This window comes from Falco cherrug, chromosome 12 (assembly GCF_023634085.1).
Source record: "Falco cherrug isolate bFalChe1 chromosome 12, bFalChe1.pri, whole genome shotgun sequence".
NCBI classification, from domain to species: Eukaryota; Metazoa; Chordata; class Aves; order Falconiformes; family Falconidae; genus Falco; species Falco cherrug.
This window is the reverse complement of record NC_073708.1, coordinates 28,712,799-28,735,548: the sequence shown is the minus strand read 5'-3', so window position 1 is coordinate 28,735,548 and position 22,750 is coordinate 28,712,799. Positions and strand designations below refer to the sequence as shown.

At 38.7% G+C, this 22,750-nt stretch overlaps 1 protein-coding gene across 3 annotated transcripts in view; it reads left to right on the top strand.

The window, feature by feature from the left end:
* The first annotated feature begins 396 nt into the window (after positions 1–396).
* SLC1A7 (solute carrier family 1 member 7) overlaps positions 397–22,750 on the top strand; it is a 54,603-nt gene continuing 32,249 nt past the window's right edge. For 2 of the 3 annotated variants that reach the window (XM_027806977.2, XM_027806976.2), the window contains exons 1-3: positions 397–678; positions 1,739–1,818; positions 16,078–16,293. In XM_027806977.2, coding sequence (XP_027662778.1) covers positions 538–678; positions 1,739–1,818; positions 16,078–16,293 — 437 coding nt within the window. In that variant the 5' untranslated portion in view covers positions 397–537. The remainder of the gene's footprint in view (positions 679–1,738; positions 1,819–16,077; positions 16,294–22,750) is intronic. The other variant, XM_005440368.3, reaches the window with a different exon arrangement.

The window sequence follows — 22,750 nt, the reverse complement described above, 5'->3', positions numbered from 1 at the left end:
GCCTGCTTTAATTAATGAAGTTCAGTTTCACCCAGCTTGCCCTTTTGTGATAGTCCAGCTCAAAATGTCACCTGCTCTGCCCTTTAGAAAAACTGCGCTAACATTACTTTTCCCCATTTGAACGCATGACTTGCGCCATTCCCTTTCTAGGTTTGGATGTCCAGATCCTGAACTGGGGAGGCAGGGGAATGCACTCAAACACTGTCTTTCTCCCAGGAGTGTCACTTTGTTTTGAACCAGTCTTGTTTTAGAAATACTACTGCATTCTGTTCTAATTTTCCAGAGCCCCCTAATCTTCTTTCAAGTTCTTAATGATGTAGTTGATAATAGGATTGTTGGTATTAATTTGGAACAATAATGCCAGCTGCTTGCTTGGTGGCTATTGGCAGAGAGGTGACCTTGCAGGTCAGCTAAGCAGAACTGGAAGTGCTTTGATCTGATCTATACAGAGCTAGATCGGTCCACCCGCACAAGAGGAGTGAGCAAATTCTCTCTCCATGGGATGCTGATTCTTCTCCAAAGAGCACGGAGGACAGCATGGCAGTGGCTTTGGATGCAATCCTCGCTCGGATCAAGGATGTTTGTAAAAGAAATGGTTTGCTCATTCTGTCGGTGTTGTCGGTCACTATCGGCTGTCTTCTCGGATTCTTCCTGAGGACAAGACGACTCTCTCAACAGGTGAGTGTGGCATGGCAGTGTATCACTGCAGAGAAAATACCGTACTTATGTAACAGAAGACATAGCAACTTGTGGAACTTCAGAATGGACTTTTGAAGATAAAAAGCATATATATGTGTTTGGCAGATGTGTTTAATTTCATCTGTTTGTTTATCTACAAGGTTCTTTGGGTTTTTTCACACATTCTCAAACAACACATTTTCAAAGGCGGAGATGCCTAGTTACGTAGCATAAGCACATTATAATGTTGCAAGTACAGATAATAATAGTGGGTGTTTAAGCTAGATGAAATGTAGCATCTAATATTGACCTGTTAAAAACCGGTAGTGCAGTATATTCATTGGATTTTATTTTACTTTGGAGCATGTATATCTAAAGAAAACACCGGGAATATTTTTCATCATCAGATATACTGAGGTACAGATGTTTATATTACACCAGTGGTATTTTGTATTAGTAAATTTGAGATATCCCACTACTAGCAGCCCATGTTATTGAAGTCACTTAAGGATTTCTCCCCCAGCATACTTCAGCTAAGCTCTTTGCAGGTACTCACTTCGTAGTCAAAGTAGACAGGGCAACATGCACTGCTGAATGCATTGTTTGAGCACAAAATATAAATCGCAATTGAAAAATATGGTACTTAGTGAATGTGACTAAACTAAATTCTATGTTCTGCTAGTGCTAACTGCCATCTGAACATCTTTTGTGTGCAATCAGTAGCTTCATAAACATCTAGGAAAACACACAAAATGCAGAATGAAGAAATTATTCAGGGCAACCTATTAACAGTAGTCCTGAGAGATGGCATATTTCATTTTTGTCTTCCTTTGTAAAGGAACGAACGATGTAGTGTGTTTGTTGGATCACAACACAATACGTAATCTAGTTAATTCTTAAATTATCTTTTAAAGCCTAATATCTTTGCCACTGCATATACCAATTTTTTTATTTACCAAATATGCAGATTTTACCAATGTTATCTGATCCACAGTAGGACTCATGACAACATATACAGTCCTTACCTCAAAACAATAAGCATCTCTCCATGTATTTCTAGGAAATTAGTTATTTCCAGTTTCCTGGTGAGTTACTGATGAGGATGCTGAAAATGTTGATTCTGCCACTGGTTGTCTCAAGGTAAGTGAGGACAGTATTGTTCCAAAAACTTGTGAATTTTCCTAAATGAGACATGTCATCACCGCTATTTTAGTTTTAACTGAATTAATGTCAAAGTGCCAGAAGCATTACTGACTGCTGTACATTCATAATTATAGTGGGGCTATGAACATGTTTTTTAATTGATAGGATCATTTCCACAATACCTGATATAGGTATTATTTGTTTTAAAAAAAATTTTTTTCATTGCTGTTTTCTTTTTCACTTGTAATAGGAGGACTTTTTCCTTCAAGCTAACTAGAAGTTATATATGGAATAAACAACCAGCCTTATCAAAAAGCCTACCTTAAACCTAAACAATTGAAACCAACCTTATCAAAAAGCCTACCTTAAACCTAAACAATTGAAATAATACAGTATAAAAATAAGATGGAAAAGTACAGTTAATTTATAGTCTTCTGCAGTATTTTGAGAGATGTGCTGTAGTACAATGACTATTAAAAAAAACTGTGTCTCCAGTGAACTGATAGTATATGCCTGGCTTCAGCTGGAAGTGAAAGTGATTTCTTAGTACATTAAAGGCAGAACCTGTAATGATGCCACTTTATTGATAGCAGATTTAATGATCTAGATCCTGGTATTGATGGATGGTGCATGGTAGCTGCCTTTGCAGTGGGTAGCCATAATTTATGATAGTTTTTTCTTTCCTCTGAGTTTGACTGTCTTCCAACTGACTACAGTCACAAACAAGCACCAGTTGGATGGCCAAAAGCTCTATATGTGCCCAATGCTCAGAGAAGATAGAAGGAGAGATGGAGAGTAACAAAGCTAACTTTACCTTACCAGATCTGAGGAAAAAATTCTTGCAATATTTGGTGCCTTTCCTTGGAGCCTCAGCTTCTAGAACCTAATACATACACCAAAACCTCATCTTCCACTTTAAGGGAAAAAAAAAAAAGTCTCTAGACTTCAAATCACTGTGAGTGTCTGAAAATTAACACAACCCAGCACTAATTTTATTTTTAATTCGGCTACCTTTACATCTACCTTCTCATGTTTTTTCACAGAATGAAGCTGAGTCATGGTGCTTTGTGCCTGAAACTGGGTGTATGACCATAGACTCATACCTGGTTCTGTGCCATGCAGCTAGAGAACATCAAGACAAAACATGTAGAGGTCGTTTGAGAGGTGGAAGGAGAGTTTTCCAAAGAAAACAATCTCACATGAGAAAGTGATGTAGTAAGAAGGACAGAAAAGGGCTGGAGGAGAGTCACATGCCCTTCCCTAAAATGTATAGCTCTTTAGATCCTCTTGTCTTTTTTAGAGATGTCAGGAGGAGTAACAGCACAGTAGGGAAGAGCTGCTGTGACATGGCCTGTGATAGCTCTAGGTGACCTACAGATGTGTTAGGAGTGAATCTGAGCTACACTGTTAGAATGTTAGAAATTATGGATTCCATACTCTGAGGAAGAAAGAGAAGAAACTTTACAGATCTTCAAAGGGATTAACTCTCAGTGGACAACAGTATGAGTCTGTCTTCCTGTATAACAAACCAACTATCACTTGCTATTGCATACTGAAATGTCAGATTCTTGCAAGCAAAAAATACTCCAGATGTAATCATATTATTGTACAGTCCTCTTTTTTCTTTTTTTTTTTTTGTTTGTTTTACAACAAGCACAGTATTTCCCACACATGTATTTCACAAAATGAGTAAACCGGTGCTCTGTATTTCTACCAATTTGCAGTATATTTCTTTGTGGATTTGGAACATTCTCAGCCTGTCCTGCAGCAGCAATGGCATTTGAATTATTTTTAAAATTACTGTATTATTGTTTACAAAAGACAGTGGTACAGCACCATGAAAAGAGCTCTAAATCTTACTTTCCTAATTGAAATTAATGCAAGTTTTTCCTTGAACTAACAAGTAAAAAATGACTTATAAAGAAAAGGAAAGGTGAGAAAGGAAGTTCAAAAGAAGCACTCAGTGCAAAATACCCTGTCTGCAAGTCCAGTTTTTATCTTGAAGGGCTGTAGCAGAAATAAAATGTGGCAAGTGTTTGGCTCAGAAGACTGATAATAGACTGGAAAATCTTACAGGTCCTAGCCTAAATCCAGCCTTAAACAGAAATGGCTAAAAAATTTTACTATCCCTCTTTTGACCTCCTATTTGGAGAGTTATAACAGGAATTTTGCAGATTGTATCCATTAAGAATGAGAAACTGATGATATAGCCAGGTATCTCTGAATGGTGTTTATTTTAAAAGTTCCTTGAAGGCAGAAGGAATCAGTCAAACAACAGGAGACTGTTTCTTCAATGTACAGTTCCTTGTTTTACCCAGCTTTGTCCCAGCACCTGGAATTGCTGTATCCCAGAGCTCTTGTATCTGTTTCTGAGGTCTCCTATCACCTATGATCTTACTTTTTGTTTTCCTAAAGATACAAAATTCTTGAAAAAGTAACCACAACCACTAGCCTGCCAGTTTGAGCCCTGCATGAGTGCATGAGCTTTTGTTTTTGATGTGGACCTTCATTAAGGATGGGGGTTTATATTATTTCAGTTATCTGGTTACATAAACAAGCTTCATAGCATCATACAATGACTCTAAAATAAGTATTTATTGTCCCCGCCGTCTGCCTGAGGTTTATCCCTGCTTATACCTATTAGTATCCACTGTGTCTCATGTATAGAGTTTGCTTTTCTCTGTGATGAGAACAGGTAGCCCACATAGCAAAGGATGCCACTTCTATTAGCGACATAAACAAAAAATTGTAACAAATAGTCTGACAGTTTGTGTCTGCCCTAGGAATACTCAGTAGTGGAGCATTACAAGATCAAATTTTAGACTCTGTAATTACCAGATGAACAGTGTTTATTATATGTATAAATATAGGTTACTATTTTTAAACCTGAGAATGGAAAGAGAGAGCAGGACCCAAAACCGAACTCACAGTTAACACGCTTAGGCTCTGCCTGAGCTCTTACTGCAGTTGGACAATGGGATGTCCTCAACAAGCCTGAAAGATCGAGTGCAGGAGATCTGAAGATCCCTGATTCTCTCTGGGACATAGGCCTTGATCCTCATTTGACAACTGCAATGCAAATAATACATTTTCTCCCTCACATGCAAAAGCTTTCAACACCTATCTCAGGTTTTCAAACAGGCAAGCACATACGTGGCGGTGACAGAGGTGGATCTCAGTGCGTCCGTCCCTGAGTCCTCTGATATGTTTAAAAAACACATGGGTCCAGGTCTTCAGACATCTGCTGATCAGCTGGCCCAAGGTGCTCAAGTTTGTTAAACCATCTTTCCTTCCATGTAATGCATTTCCCGGCGCGGGTGAAGGCGCAGTCTGTGTTATACCCTGTAGCCAGGAGGTGGCTCTGTCTAGAAGACTAAGAAACCATGAGCCGTTGCGGGACCTCAGTCACTCCAGTGCTCCGGGAGGCTGTTGGTCCCAGGCCTTCTCTAATAGTGCTGCCTCCTCAGAAGATAATAAAATCTCTACTCTCTTTCACTATGGTTAATTATAAACTTACACACACACATACGTCTCCTTCACCTGCAGGGAGTGCTTTCAGGACAAGCTGATTGGCAGAGATACCTGTGCATCACTTTAGTTTCTCGAGTTCTGTTTACCCTAGAAAGGAAATTCAACTCTCCCTTTCTCTTCAAAAGGCAAAGGTGCCAGGGAGCCCACAGGGGAGGGGGAGGAGAAGGAGGAGGAGGAGGAGGAGAAGAAGAAGAAGAAGAAGGAGGTGGTCTGGCTCCCAGCATGCTGCAGAACTCTGGGCAGGCAACACCAGACCTCCTGCATCTTCACAGACTAATGGCCAAGTGTGTGTGCTGCACATCTGTAAGGCAGGTTGGAGAAGACGCAGGGCTTGCAGCCCCTGGTTCTTTTTCAAGATAATACTAGAAGCGCACAGATTATTTCTTTCCTGTATTCAGCCATATAGTTTCACAGACCTCACAGGAACTTAATTCTGTCTTTGGGAGCCTTCCATCCCCTCTGTGTAATTTGAGAGAAAGGTTAAAATGTTGTTAGTAAGGGCTCTTTACACACAAAGTTTGACTGCATAAGCCTTGCTTCTTCAGAAAAGCAGGCTAAAGCCAGGGTTACACAGGTTTACACCAGCTGAACCAGTTGAGTTCTCTTTGTCTTACACATCTACCTATATATGTAATAGAAAATTTATCCTTTATTTCAACACCCTCCTTGTTTATATGATTAAGCTTCTATTTGGTAATAGATACAGGGCCTGGTTTTCCAAGACTATGATTAGCAATAAAGCAGTGAGACTGCTTGTGGGAAGGAATCGTCAGGGTAGAACTGCACTGTTCAGCTGTAACAGGCTTGTTACCCCAGTGAGTATTCCCTTCAGAAAGACAGTTTATTTTGTTTAAGCTTAGGATGAATATTACATTTTTTATTTATTTACCACTGATCATTTTCTAGATATTTAAGAAATAATGAGTAGCAGAGATTTGATCCTTTTCCATGTGTAGGCTGTGTTACAGAAAGATTGTTCTTTTTGTAGTCTAAGCCGAATAACTGATTTGACCTGTGTTTTTTAAAATTATACGACTTGTTCCTCTGAGTATGTTGTGCCTGGTACAAGCAAGCGTATGCTAGTAAAATTTTATATTATTTGAAGGCTCATTTTGGGGTAGTAAATATCTGTTACTATTGGGGGTTTGTTGCTGAATTAAGTATGATATGCTAAATATAAAACTGTCTTTCTTTAAGGGGATTCCTGTCTGTAATGCCATCAGTTCTGGTAATCCCTTATCCTTCTGCTCAGATTCCTGAGTGGGTCATTCTTACTCATGCTGTTAAAGCCTAGTATTTAATTAGAAACTACTCTGTTATAGTACCCTTCTCCCCATATCTTTTTCTTTTTTTTCAGAGTGCTCTGATTTGGGCAATGCATTGGCATTTTAACATTCCACTAATTAAAACCATTGCTCATTCTGTTCTAATGGAATTCTGTCATTGTTCAGCTGTACTGTGCTATACCAGATTTTGCCTTTCAAGACTCATTAGTTACACTTGGAGAGTTGACAACTGTATAAACTGTGCAAGAGAATGTGGAGATGCTCTGGGTGCAAGCAGATGTGAGCTCACTTAGCCCACGAGCCAAACTGGGCAAACCAGTGCCAGATCCATGCCGGAAGCCATACAGCCGCATTAGCGTGGCTTTGCGCCCAAGCTCGTATGCCAAGGACTGATGTGGCTATATGGCTTCCGGACCAGCCTTGGCAGCTCAGCGCAAAGGCAGAACAAGTTCATGTCTGCAGTTGTCTGTGCAGACTTATCCTAAATAACTTCACAGCAACAGTATATTCTTTGGGAGTTTAGGGTCTGGTTAAAAACGTGCTGTGAGACAGACCATTAGCTTGGGTAAATCATGTTTTACTTGCTGTCAGCTGTAGATGAAACTGGTAATAGACCGCAGACTGGAGATTATTTGTCTGTTCTACTACTTAAGCTTACCATTTGTTAGGGATGAAAAATCTGACTGAAACACTCAGAGGCCAGTACTGAGGTTTGCAATCTAAATTTTCTACCATGACTATAAATCAGTGCCTGATATGGTCAATATAATGTCTATTCAGAAGGAAAATACAGATCTCTAAAAGGCTGCAAAATCTATCTTTTTTTGTATTTACCATTAAATATAAACCAAGAGGACAGTCTTGACTGGTTTTACATGAATGACAATATGTGCAACACTAGTTCTTCTAATCCGTTCCTGGTACTGAGAGATACTTTCTGTGTTGTGACAAATGCATGTAATTTAACTGAAGACTGAATGGGAAAGGATAGATAACATAAGCTTCTGGACAGTTTTGGCTTGGTTTTTTCTGCTACATATGAATTAAACCATTCCCTCTGGTCATTCTTTCCTAAATACCAGTTGCTCTGTTCTTATGCTTGTGCAGCTGCCAAACTAGGGCATAATCAAGTGCAATCAAATTTATGTACTGTATTATCTAGTGAGGTGCTGAGGAGCAGCTGCAAAATGCTGCCTATGGCTCTCTGAGGAGCCTGCTCAGGGCAATGTTTTATAGTGTTCCAAAGCAACTGTATTTTCACGTGGAATTAAATTCCTCTTTGAAACACAGGGCTTTTTCTTCACATTATTAGACTCTGGATTTTTCTCTATATTTTGCCTGTGTTACCTTGCCAGTAGAAAAATATTGGCACCTTGGAACAGGTCTTCCTCGGTGGAGAAGGGTAAACCTTCTGCTGGGTTAATATGGGAAAATCTGCAGGGTACCTGAATGATAATGTAAAGTGTGTATAATGTCCCAGTTCTGAACTACCTGTCATGTGTATCACTGTAATGTAAATAATAATAAAAATACATTTCACTCCAGTGAGAAACAAGCTGTTAGCCCTTTCCTAGGATATGCAATCTACAGTTTTTATTGTGGAGAAAGTCAGTCTAGAGATATGAGTTTTAAGGATATGCCTAGCGGGGATAAATATATTTACTTTCAGAGTGAAAAGCAAAACTGTACTTGGATGAAACTGAAAGGGAAGGATTACCAAGGGTAAGATGAACTGGTCAGAGAGCAATTTCACTCATACTGGTTTTGAGTGTTTTCTTTTGCTTGTGCAACCTAGAGGTCCAAACTTTAAGTGAAAAATGACATGTTGCAAGTTATGCATGTTGTAATGACAAAATTGGACCAACTCAGTACAAATTATTTAGGCAGTGTCAGTAGGGGTCTAGTGATGTGCAATAGAAATCTATAGTCACAGAGTGGGTGTGGAAAGCACTGAAGTGGTTACAAATGTGGTATGAGCAGTTTGTGACCTGACAGAATTTTTCTACACTTCTCTAAGAGCTCTAACACACTTAGTATCTCACAAAAGAAACGGCAATGACATGTGAAGCTTGGGGGGCTGGCTGGCTTCCCTCTGTTTCCTTAGGATACAAACATGTATGAACTATAAACAGTTGAATAAATCTGACATTTGTTTATAATCCAAATTTGTGTTTCAAATCCTTTTGCCCTTTTCTTAATCAAAAAACACTTGAAAGAACTGACAGAACAGAGGATCAAGTATTATTAAGATTCTTGGCTTTTCCACAGCTGGAAGCTGCACATCCATATTTAGTAGGTAATTTGTTTTCATTTCCGTCATGACCTTTGAATTTAGGAAATACTTATTTTTTTATCAGAACAGCTAAAATCAACAAGCCAGCCTGAATTCTGCATGAACTATACTACAATGTCTCAGATCTCCTTTATCAGTCAGTGATCAAAGGTTGCTGTTCATCCCCTCCGGCATTCGTGGATGTATCAGAGTAGTCTTGCATACGGGGCTATTTAGGAGGAAGCAGTGGCAGAATAGCCATTGGAGATCAGTTCTCACTGTGTACTGTACAAAGTCCTGCCTTGTTTACATTAGATCATAAAAACAGATTTCCTATTGTACACTAAGAAAATACAATGTGCTATGTGAATTCCTGGCAGGATTTTTGCCAGATTTATGTCAGTTTATCATTAACCATTACAAGTATTGGGTAATAAGGAAAAGGAGATCTCAACATTTTGGGTAAAAAATAAAACTCGTACTATTTATAAAGCATAATTTTAAAAACAGAATCTCAAAAAGCTGCATGTTATGATGTACTAGAAATATAGATCTGGTTTCTTTTTTATAATTCAGTTTTTGCAGCAGCCTGGCTTTAAAATTAAACACAATCAGTGCAAACAGTGTATTGCAGTCAACGAGGTCTTCTAACATATTGTTCATTGTTTGAAGATCAAGAGCCAGATTTTCCATCATGCTTGATACCTTTGAGTTTCCATTGTGTTTAGTGAAATATCTATATACTGAGGTGCTCAAGTGCTATTTGTGGCTGATAAGCTAACTGTACAGAACCTGCTGCAACAGTCCTATTTGTAAAACAGCTACCACTTTTGTATTTGGGGTTTTTTGAGCATAGATGCTATTTCATTTATATGAAGACATTTAAACTTTAAAAATGCTGTTTGCTATTATTTGATTTTCAAAGGAGAGGAAACTTAGTAGCCCCCTGGATCTTCAGGAGGATTCCAGACTTCTTGTCTCCTTTGAAAATCATACTGGAATACTATGAAACATTTAATAATACATGACATCAGGAATTATACCACTGACTACAAGTGATCACGGTAGTTCCTTATTTTTGTGCAGATCAGTGGAAGCCTGTTAGTACCCCAGCAGTCTGCAAAACTATTGGAGCCTGAGTAAAATTTGTAGAGAGCCTAGGTGTCATTTTATTGCCTGTCTGGGCTGTACACAAACATCATGGAAAGGGTGTTCATCTATACAAATGGGCTGCCCTTCTACAAGTGCACAAGACATACCTGATCCAGCTTAGTTCAGGGGGTGAGCATGGATTATTGCAGGATTTTACCTTCCTCTGTACTTAGACAAATGGTGTCATGCCACATGAGAAGTCCTGGCATCACTTAGAGATGGGTGGATGGGACTGGAGGTGTAGGGTGACACCAGCTTTCAATTAAGACGCCATGTGATTGTCTGTAATATGTGTACAGGTAGAGACCGGCAGATGTGCTAACTAGCTGTTTGTGCACGTATGGGCAGGAGGCATTTTTTCCTGTGCAGTGCGATATGACAGCTGGAGGTGAAAAAACAAAATTAGAATATACCACTGTAAGTAAGGTCAGACCATGTAGGGTAAAGCAGAGACAGGGATGGGCTACGGTCCTCCCACCAGTACTACTGTCACTCTGGCATCTGATGAGAGCAGCAGGCTTCTCTAATGCAGCCTTAGCGGTCTTGCTCTGTAGGTATTTGGTCATGTTAGAAGAAAACAAAAGAATATCCTGGAAACTGTCTTGGTTTCAACTGGGATAGAGTTACTTTTTCTTCTCAGTAGCTGGTAGAAGAAAAAGTCATTCTGATCCCTCTTTCTCACAGCTGAAATAATTTTAACTGCACTAGACACTAACAGCAAAATCAAGCATCAAACTACCGAAAGAGCCAAAGTTTCTTGCCTCTTCTCTGTCTCTTTCTCTGTTTCTTATCTCTTTTCTCTTTGCTCTGTAAAGAGTCTTAATTTTCTTGTTGCAAACAGTTCCTGCATAAAAGGTACCTCTATGGAAGTGAAGCAGCCTGTCATGAAAGCACAGATAGCTGGGCACAGATGAGGGAAAGTCTGATGATCCACTGCAGTACAGAGGTCACTTCAGGCATATCTCTCTTCACTGTAAATTGGTTGTCTTTAAATAAAGTGCCTTAATTTCTCTGTTTCCTTGTCTGTAAAATGGAGATACTGCCTTCCTGAACGATAGTAGGTTATATTAGTAAAGCATTTTAAGATGATTAAATGGCTTGTGCTGTGGAAATGGAGATTATTACCATGTTGAAACTTGAAGGCACTGACCTTGACAAAAAGGTAAGCGACAGCCTGCCTGCATGATCAAGCAGCATTAGTGAAGCCAGCACTTCACTTTCATGATGCTCAACTGTAATATAATCATCTCTAATGTAGCTGTTAGAGGAGCTTCCCAGCCTCACTGGGAGAACTTGCTTAGGAAGGTCTTTTCTGTGACATGCAATTACAAAATGAGAATGCGAGGGAGGGTATGGGATGAATGAAAACAAACATGATTCTAGGAGCAACTGTTGGTGGTTAATACTTGACCATTACTTCTTGACAGGATTAATGTCTTTCTAATCACACTAATCCCTTCTGATAACTTTATCCATAATCCATCTATTTCAAAGCAACATCCAGATGGCTTCTGCTGGAGAGGAAGACAAAATAAACATGCTGAATGAGGTCTTAACAGCAGCTTCTTGTTTTCTCCCTTTCTGGGGATATAGGTTTTGATCATAAGGCAGGTAAAAAAATGTGCTTTTATTGGAGAGCAAGAGAAAAAAACTAGAGAACTGCAGAGGAGATAGAAATTTCTAATTTTGTAAATAAGTTTGTAAATAAAATACTTCATAAGTACTCTGATGCTTATCAGTGACAGCCAGAACAAGCCTAGAGGTGCTCATAAGGGTTTAGCTACTTGTTTGCATGGGACTAATTAGATTTCTAAGATATTAAAAGAATTCCCTTCCTTATAACATCAAAATTGCTATAGTAGTCTTTGGGGGTTTTACACAGATTTCTCTGAAAGCAGACATGAAACTTACTATGTAATAGTTTCACTGGATTGTACTATTACTAATACTTTAAACAACCTAATGAGTCACATAATAATAATTCCTGGATTTGCTGAGGTCCTCCTCTTCCCTTCTGGTTCCTCCTTCAAAGTTTAATCTAGGTTTCATTAGATCTTCCACTGATCCTGGCTTCGCTCTTATCTGCCACCCTCAACAAGGACCCCATAAAGAAATAATTTATTGTAACCTTTTATAAATCACATGGAGACTGTCTGAAAAAAGTAAGCAAACTTTAGTGAATCCATTCTAGATAAAACAATTTAGCTAGGATTTTTTTAACTAACAATCAGTAATGAAACAATTGAAGTCTTAGTGAAATGATTGTCTAAAATACCTGTCCCGCTAAAATGCTGCAAGTAAATAAACTTTTTTGAATTATTTGCCATATCTGACTTTTTATCAAAATGCTGCTATTCAGTTTACTGGCTTTCTGACTCTTTCTCCAATAAAAATGTGGCTAGATAGTTCAGAGAAGAGACAAGACAAGACAAGACAAGACAGATTTGGCTGCATCAGAACAACTTATTTGCCAGAAAACAAAGCAGAGTAAATTTAGAATGACCTAAGTCCCACTAAATAAGCCAGATATCTTCTACTTGTTCAAAATAGAAATACAAACCTTAGATTGTAAACCTGAAAATATTGTGGAGCATCAGGTTTGCATTGTGTAGAGATCTTCAGGTTATCAAAACACAACTTTGAAGAGGCTTGAAAGCCATAGACACATAAGGACCACAGGACAGATATTCACGCATACACAGCAAATACAGCAGTTTTGGAGGCTATTCTTCCAATCATGTGTACTCTAAGCAGACTATTCTAGGCAAAAGAAAAGCCACAGGAAGATCATTTTTACATGTAAATTGGAACAATCAGTGCAGGAGATAAAGAGGTCATGGGGCTCTTTATTTATTATGGTGTCTGTTATTATATCCAGCACCAGATATTTCAAAGCAAGGTGCAAGAAACCTCTTAAATCATAGTAATCAGAGATTTCACTTAAATCCTGCACTGCAAGATTTAATATCTCATCCAAAACTAATTAACACATATTTTGAAAGCCTTAGGCTTGACATAATTTTTTTTCCCCATACAACTATGGTCCTTGAGCATGAAATTACACTTTTCTGGATTTTTTTTTTTTTTTTTTTTTGCCAGACTGATTAAAGGGGTGTGATGTACTGTAATTATTCAGAAAAACTGCAGGTTGTTTTTCATTGTCTTAATCCTGTTTTGTCCATTTGGCAATCATTAAAACATGTTATGGAAGCTATGCATGAAACATACATGTGGAAGCTACTTAGGTACACAGTAAGCCAAATGATTTCAATCTATGAATCAAATGTCTGTCCTGCTATTTTAAGCCTAACCAGATTCTGAGGCTTGACAAGAATTAAAGGTACACTGGTTTTCATTCCATTGTGTTTCATGGGAGTCTAGTAGTGGATGGCATGGGAACATCTTTGTTCAGTCCTGGAAGAAGCTTGGGAAACTGTTGGGGAAGTTTTTATGTAGCCAAGAGTGTCTGATGTAAATTAGGTTTAAAGGGAAAACCTGAACATGATACAGTGATCTTAAGTTAAACCATCTGGAAGCTTATTCCTCCTGACTTCCCTATTCCCTAGGAAATAAGAAAAGTATTTTTCTTGTCATTCTTTGGCTACATTATGTGAATGTTAGAGCTCTAGGTATCAACAGTGGGGAACTCCTGTGATGTAACTGTGTTACCTCATACAATAACTGTGATAATCAATGTCTTTTAATCTTTATGCCTTCTGTCCTGTTCCCTCTGACATCAAACATATGAAGTCAAATACAAAATAGTTAATGAGTGATTACTGTCTCATACTAATTACAGGCATTTTTTTCTGAAAATGATTCTAAGCAATTGCTTAAAATGACATGACCAGTGTTACTCCACAGCCTTTGGAGAATTGCTGCCACGGGTCCCTTAAAACTGAGCCCTGCAGGCCATGGAAAACACAGGGCTTTGTCCAAACCCAGACCTTTGTTCAGGCTTCTGTCACACCACACTTACCCCTGTTGCACCTCCATAGTTAATTACTTTTGAGGACTTTCTCATCACAGCATGAACTGAGCATGACTTTATCTGGTGACAGGATAATCTCATTACAGATGATGATCTTGTTAATGAATATCCCCAAGACAGAGCAATCTCATTATTAGCCCCCTCAGGATTTGTCACCTAAGAGCCAGGGTATGATTAGATTCTAGCTGCACAACATCCTCCCAGATCCTAATGGCCCAACATCTTGAGGCTGGAGTCCGCATGAACCACTGGACATACTTAATTGGGATTTTTGTCCATACATACTTCTGACGTACTTCTCAGGTGAACAATCAAGACAGTTCAAGCACTATGTGCAGGGTTCATCTCTCCGTTGTTCTGTAGAACACAACACAACACCGCAGCATCAAGGACAACAGAAACAGTGTGGCTCTACCGCATTGATAGTGGCTTCGGGGCAGTGCCAGGACAAGAGGTGTACTCTCTGTCTCCTTGATAGTGCCCTCTCCAAATAATCACTCTGCATGTATCCTACCTACAAGTTACAGATCTGCTGGTCAACAGTCAGACCTTCTTACCACGGCTGTCTTTCCCTGCATAATATATCTATAAAGAACACTGAAAATTATTACCATGGAAAACACCCAGCTAGTTTAAAATCAACCTGATTTTAATTTTTCCCTTTTTTTTCTGGGAAGGTTAGGGTGGAGTGTGGAACATTGCTGAAGTCTCGTACAATATAGGTATCTCCTTTAGGCATCAACAAGCTGTTGAACTGGCTCAATGGCCTGTGAAATCTCAGCCTGCGAGAAGAGTTCAGTCCTAGAAATCTAAGAATAACATAGAGCTTGTTTTACAGAAAACTAACACATTAATTTGAGATAATGTATTTAACTTGACTGTTTTATATATAAAAAAAGTTTTAGAATATTTACCCTTCCATATGGTCCCATTCAAGGAAAACGTCAAGGAACTAAGTATCGTTGCTGCTACCATTATTTTAATGTGTTGTCCTGTGTTTGTACACAGTGCTTTACAAACATACAGAAAGGTGGAGTTTTTATCAAATACAATAATAAAAGAGATGGAAGAACAATGGTTACAAGAGTGAGAGTTATCGAGATTTTCTAAATGATCCATATCACAATGCAACCCATGTTTCCCCTTGCTCCTACAGTGCTAACAAAACCCATGCTAGAGGAGAGATTGGCAATGCAGAAAAGCAATACATTTTCTTAATTAATCTAGTGGATAGCAGGAACCTGAGCACTAAATCCCACCCATTTGATTTTATTAAATCTACTATAAAGGTTAAGCTGCACTTTAGCATTGGCTCTAGACAACCTCAGTCAGCAGACTGAGGTCAAGGAGATCTCATTCAAGGAGGTACAGCTTAGTAAATGACTATTTATGAGGAAAGGCCTGATAAACAGTTCTGTTTTGGTGAGAAAGCTAGACAGTGGGGCACACCAAATAGTAAATACAGTATTTTATTTCACCTGCCGTTTTCCTGAGATGTGTGCTTTGAAGAGTTTGCAGGGAATTATTCAAAGCTAAATCTCAATGTAACGCCCCAAGCAACACTGGTGTCACTGGAAACTCAAATCTCAGCCTCAGGTCACTTGGAAACAGCATCAGGGTCTATGTCAGAGCAGCCTAGTGCAAGTTCAGGGACCAAACTAGTGCCCTGTCTAATTTGCCTATAAAAGAGGGTGAGTGGGAGCTAAAGGACTTGGTGGAGAGTTGTGTAGCCATCACATGTGTAGCTTATGTAAAACTGTCCCTTGAAGTTGAGGCAATAAGATTCAGTCCCCATGTGTGTAGCCTGAGCTTGCAAGTTCCTTCAAGTAATCAGGACCTTGCATGGAACAGTTAGGGAACACCCCTTCAGACACAGAGGCTACATACTGGCAAGCTTTTAAAAACACTGATATGGAGGCAATCCTAAGATTGCAAGTAGACATGAATAATTAGAAAATTAGGTTTTCAGCTGCATTAATGTTATGCAAAAGATATTATATATATGTTGTGTTATCTTTCCACAGCTTAATGTCTGGGCTAGCAGCCCTGGATGCCAAGACTTCCAGTCGATTAGGTATCATAACTGTCACTTACTACCTGTGGACAACATTTGTGGCTGTGATTGTGGGGATAGTTATGGTCTCCATTATCCATCCCGGTGGAGCAGCACAGAAGGAGAGCACTGAAGAGGGTGGAAAGCCCATCATGAGCTCTGCAGATGCACTGCTTGACTTAATCCGGTAAGTACATTCATTCTTTCTGCTTTCTGAAGGTAACATTTTGTACATAACTGCATGAGGAACTGTGGCCTGAGGATAAGTTCTGAACCTAAGGACAAATATTTTGTTTAAATTGAGAAAAAGTAAATTTCAGAAGATGATTTTCAAGTTATCAGATGTTTATACTGGCTGTTTCTAGTAAAATTTAAATGAGTGGCCACCAAATGTATCAGAAGTACTAACCACACTGGGGTAAGGTTTTTTTACCCCCACAGAATCACATGTAGCCTGTGGACCTCACCACCAAATTATTAAGATCAAGAGAGTATTAAAATGTAATGTTATTTAAATAAGGGTAGACAGCTGTAATAGGCAAAACCGTAAATATAGGGGCTGAGATCCACATTTTTCAGGAAATAATTCTTTAAAAGTGCTGTCACAACTGCTCATAGAAACTCTTAGATAAAGGACAGAATTAGAAAGGCCACTGTTGTGATCTTTTTTATTCCTTATTTTTGTCATATTATTTGTTGTGCTTTGTGGATTTTTCTTGTTTGTTTTACTTGGTTTGGCAGAAGGGAGGGTTGTTCTTTTGTACCAGCATTAGAGCTTTGATGGTATTTTGATAGCCTTGCCTGAATATCCCTCTTTGTCTCAACACTTCAAGTGCTAGTGGGATTGGTTTCCTGACTGACATATATGTGCCTCAGATTTATTTTGCTCATGCAGAAAGACCAAGTTTTGCTTTTGGTTGGTAGTTCCTATACTGAGCAAGGGCTTTTCGGCCAAGTGTGTATCTGAACCACAAAGTTCTCTTTGGAATTTGACTTATTGAAATTAAAAATTTTGCACAGTTTGTCTTTCAAAAACCCAAATTCCTGACCCTAACAGGGTGTCAGAACACAAAATACTTTAATTAGAGTTACTAGGACCTCAAATCATAAGGAAATGGAATGAAAAGGTTATAAAAATAATTTTTTTTTCTCCTCTGAATTGCTCTTAGCCAGGCCATCTGAAACCTGCATGTTTTTCTCTTGTATCAATGTCTTACTGAGAACAGGCCAAATTATATTAGTCATGGAGCAGCAGCTGAGAGCACTTGCTTTTGTAGCTTTCCAGAAAGCCACCATCTTCATTTGCAATGGGAAGATGCTCACTTCATGGCATTTGTATCTCCCCAGTGACTTCGGCAGGATGTCTGTGCAGTGGAATTCATACATGTATGTTTGTGATACAATGTTAAGTCACGTGATTCTGTTTCTGCTGCATAAAGGACTGTAATTCATATACCAAGAGGAAGGAATTAAGCAGTTACTGGAGCTCTGAATCCCTTAGTATGACAGAGTAGCATAAGAAGTAAAAGGGAATTTGATAAAACAGAATCTTAATGATTATCTTCACAGTGGCAGTGTCTGGAAACCCTTTCTGGCATGCTGAGCTGTTTCTAAGATCTCAGTCTTAGACAAGTAAAGGCATAGTGAGATGTGGTGCAATGTTATAGCCAAACTGACCTTAGGGCTGTCTCTGGAAAAGGGTCTCCCTCACCATAGGCTCTCATCCCCTTCCTCACACCAGCCCAGTTGCTTTTTGAGACCCAGAGTAAGCTAGTTCATGGATGAATAGTAATTTGGGCATGTAAAATCTAAATTCAGATCCACAGTACTATGTTTGCATAAAATGACCAAATGTCTGTATGACTGGAACCTGAGATCCGAGTTACGATTTCATCTCTTCACCTCTGCCTGGCTAGTCCCTGTACACCACAGGTTTAGTGGTGAGGTTTGGGAATACTTATTCTGCTGAGCTTCACTGCAGGTAAAAATACTGTGTCCTGATCTAAACATCTCAAAGTCTCATCTATAATTTCACTTCCTACAAGCATTTACCTGAGCAAACGATAATAGTTTGCATGCATATGTCAGGTATTCATGTTTCCAGCCAAATGTGTACTTTTAATCTGTGAAACCTTAAAGTCTTCCCTGGTTTGGATAGGTGTCAACAATGACAGGTCAAGGGACAACTCTCATCACCAAAGCTTAAAAAGAGAGAATAAAGCTCACTCTCCTTTTGCAGCAGTCACATCTGATTCTTTCTACCCTGAGTGCACAAACTGATGGCTTTTATTCCTCCACTACAGAAATAATCACATGTACTAAATAAATAAATAAGAATAACACAGTTGCGGGGAATAGGCTTTCAGCCTAGGCAAACAGTATGGGTGAAATCCTGGCTCTGCTGAAGCCAGTTGCAAACCTCCTAAATATCAATGTGGAAGTCTGGATTAAATGTAATGATGTATCTGCTGGTTTGAGCTAGAAAAGCTGATCCTTTAGCTCAATGATAAATCACTTCCATTCACAGCTGGAGACCATCTTTTTCAGCCCAGATTGGCTTATCTTCTCAATTCATTAATTTCCTCTCAATTTATCAATTGCATATGTGCACAGAAGTTTACACAGGAAATATCTGGTATTCTGCAAATGAAGAATGCTAAATGTACAAGTGGAGAGATGATATATGTGACATTAATTGTGGGGTTTATTTTAAAAGTATGACTGTTGGCATGGTGATACACATATTCACCTTCACTGATTTCAGGTTTGAAGCCACTTTAAAATTATGAAATGTGTTATTATTTCTTGTGATGTGATATATGACATTGGTACATCTGGAATTTTTGGCAGGGAGGATGTTGCTAGAAATCTAATTTCTTGACATTTTGGGTGAGGATTTTGCTTTTAGAAGTGGTTTTAATCAGAAATTAAAGAATGTACTGATTTAGCAATAAATGGAACCAAGAACTACTGCAGAGCCTCATGGTCATCCTAAATATCTGCAACGTTAATCAATAATAATACTACTATTCTGCATTATTTTGCAGATGGTGCTTCCCTAGTATATTTGTCTGTTACGTAAAAAAATCCCCAGCAATAAAACCTCCAGTGTATATGACTTGATTAGGACCTAACAGTGACACTGAACTGCATAATTCTAAAATGGCTCTAAACCTCACATCAACCAGGAAATATATAATCTTACCAACATATTGAATTTCATGCCTCAAAAATTGTATGCACAAGTCAACTATTTTTTGCTGTGCTAAACAGCAGTACCTGAAAGACTTCCTTTCTAAGGGGAGCCAGAAGAGTTTGGGGACAAGATCTGTGGATATGAATCTGCCCCTACTGATTTACTTCTAGATTCAATCTGGGCAGAGGCACCACTGAATGCAGCAAAATAGAAGTGTTGTCAACATTCAATTAGTCTTTATACCTAAAATGCTTAGTGTTGCTTTGGCCTTAAATGTCTGAATTTTTGCTTTAATCTGATCCACCTTAAAACCAACTACATCTTCTGCTATCTTGTGGAAGATACCTGTATAACTACATAGTTCACCTTTGTACCTGTGCAGGAACCTCCCCTTGCATAACATGGCCCTCTCTATTGGCAGTGTGCCAGGACCCAGCCTAAGGACAAGTAATTCAGAATGCAGCTGTGAGTCTGAAGCTATGCAGGAGACTCTTCTGATGATGCTTCTCTCTTTAGCTGCCACTTTATTACTACTTTGAGACAGATGTACAAATCTACTGTAATTATATTCAAGGTTTCTGGTGCAAGCACTGCAAGGCTCATGAAAGTATATTTTCTTCCATATTTCAAACTATAAATCCTCAGGCTAAGGATCATCTTGTTCTTTTTAATGCATCTGGTGCTTTATGAATTTTAATGTATTTATTCTCACGATGTGCAATACTTCTGTGAGGTAGGCAAGGACCATTTTCCTTTCTTACAGCTAGAGAACCAAGACATATGGAAAAGTAATTACCTTACTGAGGATTGTTCAGAAAAATCTGTGGTGCCAGGGGAAATATTCTGAGCTCTATGAGACCTAGCAGGGGTCTTGTTCCAGGAATGTGGCTTTTGAGGCACCCCAATGGAAGTAATAGCAGTGAATCAACACACATCTTTACCTTCTTTTTCCTGTGTGAATTACCAAAATTGACTCTGTACTATGTCCCCAAAAAGAAAAGTGAATTTTTAGTAGTCTTTTGTGAGTTAAGAAATGAAAAAAGGCAAGGTAAAATTTTTAAAAATAATTCAGACTTAGTGTTTTGTTCAAAAGAACAAAAAGGGACATACCTACAGAAATAAGTGTTCAATTTAAAATACTGAGGTTTGTTTAATTCTGCAACATATATTCACCTGACAAGCAGAATAGAAAATGTCTATAAACTGGGGATGAACACTTGTAAAACAAGATATATGACTCAGGACCACACTGTTTATATTAGCTGGTAGTATTTCCACCACATTCTGTTGCCATTATCAAAATACCTTTGATATAGAAGGGTAAATCCTGCTGCAACTTAAATCATGCTACTTGCATTTGTCACTGAGGGAAATAAAATTTGGCTTATGAGATAATAACAAAAAGCAAACACCATAAACATTCACGTGAGGAAACAAATCCTAGCCAAACTGGACATTCACCCTCCTGTTTTATATAAGGTTTGTTGTATGTGCAAATCTGGGCACCAGCAAGTGCAAGGTTCACACACATTTTAGTTTTTCTTAAGTATCAACTGACAACATGACGTTGCAAGCTTATTCAGTTCAAAAGCTCCAAATAAAAAAATTCTGTGAATAAAGGATCAAATCGTGCCTTAACCCATGACACACAAATTGGTACATTTCTGAAGTTTACTGGAAGGATAAGTCAGAGCATTTTACCACTGAATATTCAGGATTGCATCCAATTTGACAGCAGGTACCCGGAAACTCAATCTGGCTTAACCAAGAGAGGGGTTTTGGGTTTTTATACCATTAATAGTTAGAAGAGGATATAAACACTGTAAAGGATTTACGTTTTCATGGGAATCTGGAGCACTCTTTAAAATAATTTCCTTTCCCATTTTTCAAGCTAAGAGCTATATTCTATTTTATTGAAATTGTGTTTCTTGAAAATAGGGCAGGAGAAACTCACTATCTGCTGTAGTTTGGAAAAAGTCCAGGCTGTGCAAAACCAGAAATCACCCTTTTAAAAGTTAATGGCTGAAGACTGAATTGTATTTACATGCAATAAGATGTTTGAGTGCATAAAATGATCCAGAGTTTAAACTATGAAAGAACCTTTTCAAATAACTTTGCCCTACATTCATGTATCTTTTGCCAAAAGCTGCTGTGTACTGTAAGTATTTACCTCTCCCCTATGGCAAACTACCATTTTTTACTCATTTCAGATTGCCAGTTTTCTTTTATGTCACAAAATCAGCCTGGTGCCATCACTGTTCTGCACTGTATGTGACCAGATGTTCATTTCTAGTTAATTTTTAAGCAGTTCAGCCTGCACAGAAGCCCGAACCTCAAGTATTACAAAGGATTCTGAAGCCCCTAAATGTGTGGTTCCTATTTGGCACAAAAAGAAACCAATATGGAAAAAAGATAATTCCATGATGAAAACAGTGCTGGGGAGATGGATTATGAAGCAGTTTCTGCTTTCTGGTCAGGAGACCTTCGTCACAGAGGTGGAGGTGCACAGGGGCCAGGAGCTAAAACTGCATTGGGAAAGCTTTAACCCTGAAGGGGAATAAATCATCCATCCTTCTGACAATTGGCTTGGACATCTTCCAGTGTAAACATACACTTTTTATGAAATAACTTCACCTTGCTGGAACCATAGTGGAAATGCATTGGGCCTGTCACATTACCTTTGATATGATTCAGCCTTTTCAAGATTCCTAAAGATGTGATGCACCTGTGCTTCCACTCCAAAGAATTATTTTCTCAGAAAGCCATAGCCCTGTTGGGACTGTGTCAGGACATTTTCTTTCAGAAGAAGTGGGGTAAGGAGGTTCACCCTCCAGATCCCTTACTGGAACTGAAAGGCCATGCAGAAGTGTCACCCTCAGGACAGATAAAAAGTCCATGTGTTTGGCAAAATGATTCCACAATATGAGTTCTGCTCTGATTTGCAAAAAGAGACTAGCAAGACAAAATGACTTAGACCCAATCAGTAATTTTTGCATTCTGTTAGTATCTTTTATCACAATAGTGAGGATTTAAATGCCTCATTAATTCTGAAAAAGCCTTTTTTGGTCCTTTTAGCAGGAGGTAGTAAGATTGATACTGAGAATAGAGATGAGGCACAGGAGGTGAATACTGATGTGCAAGATGCATCCTCCCGTGGGCCCTGAGATAGGTCATTTGTTCAGTCTTGCTGAATTAAATTTTTCCCTTGATTTCAGGAATGCAAACCCTGATGGAGCCCACTGACACCAGCAGGAAAGTATTTCAGAGGTATACACATATGACTAAGGACAGGATTTGTGGCTCATGTGGTACAGTAACAGTAGTCAGGAGTCTACACAGTGGATGATGAAATCATGCAAAGGACAGCAAAAGGAAACAAATTTTTGAGATTAGGATAATGTCACTGAGAAGGGCCTCAGCCTATAGTAAATAGGAGCCAGAGTGCTGT